This window comes from Hydra vulgaris, chromosome 02, assembly GCF_038396675.1.
Source record: "Hydra vulgaris chromosome 02, alternate assembly HydraT2T_AEP".
NCBI lineage: Eukaryota > Metazoa > Cnidaria > Hydrozoa > Anthoathecata > Hydridae > Hydra > Hydra vulgaris.
Genome location: NC_088921.1, coordinates 26,396,448 through 26,402,447, shown reverse-complemented (window position 1 = coordinate 26,402,447; position 6,000 = coordinate 26,396,448). Strand labels below are relative to the sequence as shown.

Genomic DNA, 6,000 nt, shown 5'->3' with positions numbered 1-6,000 from the left:
ATATATATATATATATATATATATATATATATATATATATATATATATATATATATATATATATTAAACATTATTTCTATCAAATTTTTATTAATTTTTGATGTCAAGATTAGATTAGAGTATTTAACAAAAGTTTGGAAAAAAAATTATAAATAAATTACATAAACTTTTTATATAATAAACATGATTAGCAGTAAAGTAATACTTCTGCCAGTTGAGGCTTCTTTTTGGTTTTTTTACAAAATAATAACAAAGTATATAATAGTGTTACACATAAATAGTATTAATCATATAATTATATTAATCATATAATAAATATAGTATTTATCATAGTACTAAAAAAACAACAGTATAAATAACAGCAGTAATTAAAGCAGGAATAAAGAAATCAAGTAATTAGTTATGATTTTGGCATTATTGTACGTTTTGGTAGTAAACGTTCTGCCAGTTCAACCTACCTGCTTGTCGGTTCTTGACGGAAAAAGTTGTGAAATAATTCAACATGCTGGTTATATGCTTTCTAGAGAAATTAAGATGGGAAACATTTTTTTGAACAATATCCTGTTGATTTCCATGGAAAATAATCTAAAGTTAATTGAATCTCTGATTCCACCGTTAAAGATTCAATTGACAAACATTAAAATAAATAACCCTGGAATTAGTAAGTATTTAATAACTTAATATTTACACCATTATGATTATTATTTTGAAAAGATTGTAAATAAAGTAGTTTGTTATTAACAGTTATTTTATATATAGTTGAGATTAGATTTTTTTTTATATAAAGATTATACATATATATATATATAGATAAAATAAATAGCAAAAGTTGTAAAATAGAATAAAAATTATAGACAAACATAAACATGTTCTCTTCAAAGTTTAAAATGATTTTTTTAAGCTCCAATTGAAATGCCAACTGAAGCAATAGAAAAAAATTTAGTAAAATATCTAGTACACTCAGCACTTGCAGAAAACAAAAAATTTTTGGAGCTGATTGTGAAAGCTGCTTCTACTTTAGTTAATGATTATAAAACATCAAAGCATTTGATGGAGTATCCTGGAATCCAAAGTAATTTCTTAATTTTTGTAAATTTATCATTTATTAGCATTTTTGTTGATTAAGTTTGAAATTTAAATTGAATTTTTTTTTTTTTTTGTAAAATAAATTTTCTAATTAATCAAATATCTTTTTATATAGTGACTTACTCTGGTTTTTCTTTACTCAAATCTGAGTCTAATAACTTGCACGATATAATCAAACACGCGTTACCCGAACTTCAATCGTTAATGACATCGGTAGATACTGGTTTAAAAACTTCTGCAAAAACATTGATCGATATTTTTATTCAAAGTATTAAGTCTTTGCTTCAAGACAAATTGCAAATCAGTAAAAAAGTTTTTTTTTTTTATCTATCTTTATTTATATTTTATTCAGTTCATTTCATTTTTTTCTTAATAACTGTTGAGCCATGTTTTACTTCCCAAAAAAAGTTGAAAAAACAATATTTTTAAATTTTATTTTAAGGTTATGAACAAATTGAAAGTGACATGTTAGTTTTTTCAAATCAATCTAATCAATTACTTGTTAAAAGTATGCTTAGTCGTGGTGAAAATATACTACAAGAGGCAGTAAAATACATAGAAGAAATTGATAGCCAAGTTGAGTTGTTGAAGGAAGGTAATTAGTTCATAAAAAATTATCTAACATAAGCAGTTTAACAACTCCTTTCTTCTTGAAATACCCTCAGAATATCAAAGAACTATCATTTTGCTTAGCTGCTAAAAAAACTGCAATTTCCATGTCAAATTCTTCATATCAATGTTTCAGAAAAAGAAAATTTCAAACAGAGAAAAATAAAATAAAGTTTATATATTACAACCAACAACGCTGTTCTTTCAGTCTATGCCATTTAAAACACAGAAAAACTAATAACACCCGTACAAACAGGGCGGAATCGCATCTCAAGGATAGATTTTTTCATATATAATTTTATTTTTATCTTATTTTAATTTACTAAGAGTACGTTGAAAAGGAGTTAAGAATTTAAGGGAGAGAATTTGTCTAGGAAATTTGTCTAAAAAATTTACCTGTGAATTCTATTTTTTAGATGTAATTCAATTTGTGTATGTAAGGGTATGTTAAAGCATAGGCGAAAATGGATATTTAATGCAAACAATAGTTTCAACGATTGAAAAACAACCTTATAAGTTTTTGCAACACCTAGTTGAAAACCTAAAACAGTCTAAATAAAAATTTATGCAGAGGCAATAGTTTATCTTAATTTGTGTCAACAGTAAAAGAATGGTGCCCATCAATGCCACTTGATAAAGCGGTGGTTACAATAATTGACATTTTAAACAACAATATTAATGAAAGTTACCTTAAATTAATATTCATAAAATAATTGTTTTTTAAGTTTTCTATCAGTGACATATTTACAGCATATTGAATCTAACGCGGTTTAACAACCTTTAACTATCCATATTGGGCAAGATTTTATAAACTTTGAGAATTTACTACATTTGATGACGCGAAAACAGTTTCAAATTCACATATAAAATCTATCAAATATACTTGTGAATAACACCAAGGAGTATATCAACCTGAAAAACACCAAGGAGTATATCAACCTGATTGCACAAGAAAAATGATTTTATGACATTTTTTGTTTTAAAAAATCATTACTTTCATTACTACTCAATAATCAAATGATCTACTAATTTATTATATTCTACTAAATTTTCATTTTTCTTTTTCTTTCAATACTAAAACTTAATGATAGTTATATAGCTTAAAACAATTTAGGGGTCGTCAACAAATTACGTCACAGAATTTCTGACCATTTTTGATCCCTTTCCCACCACCTCGTCTCATTGTAACTCTTTAGTAACAAGTCCCGTAAGCATCTGCACAAAACCGCTTACACCTCCTCAGCTCCTCTCTAGAGCATGACATAATTTGTGGACGACCCCTTAGTTAGGGGCAGAATTTTTGTTTATTTCAGAAAACTCTTGAAACATTTTTGTAAATTTTTTACCAATTTTCTTTTTGAATTTGGTTAATTTTAGATCCGACTAAATTGAAATTAGCCTTAGAGCCTGCACGGTCACTAGTTATCGAGATACTCGCAAGTACCCAAAAAACGGATGCATATGACTTCATTGGGATTAAAATTCAAATCGCAATGAACATTCTTAAAACGTGTTTCAGCGAAATAAAAAAATCGTTGACATAGATTCCATGAGATTATTTAGTCTTAAAGAATAACGACAAGGAGAACTTTTAATTATATACGATTTATTGAATATATTACCTTCTGTTACATTTATTTTATATATATATATATATATATATATATATATATATATATATATATATATATTACAATCATATTACAATATATTTACATTATGATACGCCATGAGCTTTCAAAATGTGAACATTGCAAATTTAAATTATTTCTGTTTTTTGTGTTTTAATATAACACGTTAGAAACTACGTAAACAGTTCTAACAATTAAGAAGAGCTTTGCCAATCAACTAAATGATGCCATATTTTCATCAATTTTTATAATGAAGATCTAGCGAAGTATGAGATCTTGTTACGCTTGAACGATTATTTGATAAAGGACTATTATTAGTGCTAAAAAAAAAGACAAAAAAAAAAACACTTAATATTAGTTAAGGTAAATATAATTATATATTTAATAAAACGATAAAAATTAAAACAGCATCTTATTTTTATCTTGTAATAAAGAAAAATTATTATACGTAATTTACGTAAATTATATTCCGATAACTTATATATAATATTAAAAAACAAAAACGACTCATTTCTTTTGACGACTTCACTTCTTAAAAAAACAGTCATAAAAAATGGTTATAAAAGGTATTTGGATTGTATTGTATTTAAATGAAATGTTTACGGGTCCAGTTGGTTCGGAGTATAGTTACTATAAAATTCTTATGTTTCTTTTCTTACGTTGGTAAAAATGGTAAATAAAAATGGTAAATTAAAAGTAAATATGATTCTAAATTTTAAAAATTAATAAAATGAAATGTTAATTTAAAAATTAACAACTGTTAAAAATACTTAAATAATCAATAAAATCTCAAACCTTGATTTGTCTCTAGAAGAATTACTTAAAACATGGTTTAACGTGTCAGAATCATTTGATAAACATGTAAATCCATACTGTCTCGCACGAAAACCTGTTGCAGTATGTGGTCGCTGAGTTTTTTTCCTGCTCAATGTTGAAGAATTTTTATCGACATGAGTGTCATCCCAAATTCTATAACAAAAGATAAATCAAGTAAATTTTATATAGCATATTCTAAATTTATTGGGTACAAAAGTGATAAAAACTTGGTACAAGCGCAGGTGTAAACATTGATTTTGCAAAAAAAAATTTCGACATCCTAAATTTAAAAAATTAGCCAATAAATATTATGGTTTATTTTAATATGTTAATTTGAAAGGATAGTAGTCTTTCTACTGGGCTAGAAGACACTGATTAACATGAGCACAGCTCAGCTAACAGCAGAAATATTGAAAATCAGATTTTTTTATATTTAAATAACTTTTCTAAGCATACCAAGCAACTTGAATAAATTGATTTTTGCGCCGTTTGAAATGATCTCCATTCATTGAAAACCTTTGTTTCTTTGAAGTTTGCTTCTTTATATAGTTCTAATTTGTTCAGTAGAGTATTATATATCCTCATGACAATTTTCCTGGTCATTTGTAAATTATTGCGAATCAATAAAGACCAGCAATCAATTTAAAATATCTTTTGATGGATATCGTTAGCTATTTTTTTTTAAATCTGACATTATCGAAATAAAAGGTGATAGTGAAATAAGATTTGACTATCACCTTTTAAAAATAGCAAAAATTTGTAAAGAAGTAGCAAAACCTTTATTATCTAAAAGTCATAAAATGCCTAACGTTTGTTAGATAAGAAAGGTTTTTCAGCTTTAAAAAACAAACAAACAAACAAAAATACTAGCATGTTAATGCTGGTAACCTGTTGTAAACAATCAGTTTGTTAAAGCTGGTTATTTAATAACAAATAGGGCTTTTCTTCTTTTTTTATAGTTTTAAATTTAAGCTAAATTTTGTATTTTAAAACTAATTTGAAATAAGTTAGAACAGATAAAACTATAAAAAAAAATAAAAATTTAACGACAAAAAAAACTTGCACTTTTGTAAAAATGCTATTAAGTAGCAACAAGTAAGTGCCTGCAATTGTTGCTTCTCCATAACCGTAACTCTTCAAAGACGTCACTCATTATTTGTTCACCATTTGATATTGGTAATTCATTGTCTTCTCTGGTATTTTTAAGCATCAAATAGTTGTCAGTGTTTACATTTCCTTTATTTTTTAGCCGCAATCTTAGAGCTTGAACAGGATTTCCACACATTGGCAAACCTTATAATAAATAACTTTTGTTAGTACACAATACAGCGAGATTGAAAATTATTGTATTGTATATGTTTACAATAATATTTAAATAATATTATTGTAACATTAGTAAAAATATTTAATATGAAAACAATTACCATTGGTTAATTGACTTGAAACCTCATTGTGATTGGTGGAACCTGTATTAATATTATTAGCCTTTTGGATCTTTTCATGTAATGTGCCGGAACCAATTCTTTTTAATTGACTTGGAGATTTGCAATTTTCTATTTCTATTACGAAAAATAAAATTTGGTTGAATCTAGCAGAAACAATCATTTTCAAAAAAAAAATTCTAAAGATTTCAAAAAGGTTTTCTCTTGAAACAACATTTTACTTACTGTCACTTGTTTCGGATTTTTCTAAATTTTTTAATCGTTGCTGAAGAAATAAAATATCTTTAGTGAATGATTTTTTACTTTTGTCTCGAAAAAGGGTTTTTTCTAGCTTTTTACAAGTTTCATCAAGTATAGAGAGTTGAGGGAGTCGAGAAAGAACAGCATCTTCGTAAACATAGTTTTTCAAACCCTAG

At 25.9% G+C, this 6,000-nt stretch overlaps 2 protein-coding genes across 3 annotated transcripts in view; one reads left to right on the top strand and one right to left on the bottom strand.

Annotated features, from left to right (window-relative positions):
• Positions 1 to 325: 325 nt before the first annotated feature.
• On the top strand, positions 326 to 3,459 carry LOC100207136 (uncharacterized). The gene is made up of 5 exons (XM_065790442.1): positions 326 to 661; positions 902 to 1,072; positions 1,202 to 1,390; positions 1,529 to 1,681; positions 3,073 to 3,459. The coding sequence occupies exons 1-5, from the start codon at positions 403 to 405 to the stop codon at positions 3,237 to 3,239; spliced, it is 939 nt and encodes a 312-aa protein (XP_065646514.1). The 5' UTR covers positions 326 to 402; the 3' UTR covers positions 3,240 to 3,459.
• The window catches only part of LOC100198381 (leucine-rich repeat-containing protein 56), a 25,587-nt gene continuing 23,011 nt past the window's right edge, over positions 3,425 to 6,000 (bottom strand). The window contains exons 8-12 of one of the 2 annotated variants that reach the window (XM_065790440.1): positions 5,810 to 5,996; positions 5,567 to 5,701; positions 5,246 to 5,435; positions 4,122 to 4,295; positions 3,425 to 3,646 (exon numbers count right to left, since the gene is read on the bottom strand). In XM_065790440.1, the coding sequence (XP_065646512.1) occupies positions 3,565 to 3,646; positions 4,122 to 4,295; positions 5,246 to 5,435; positions 5,567 to 5,701; positions 5,810 to 5,996 (768 nt within the window). In that variant the 3' untranslated portion in view covers positions 3,425 to 3,564. Of the gene's footprint in view, positions 3,647 to 4,121; positions 4,296 to 5,205; positions 5,436 to 5,566; positions 5,702 to 5,809; positions 5,997 to 6,000 lie in introns of those variants that run through there. The other variant, XM_065790441.1, reaches the window with a different exon arrangement.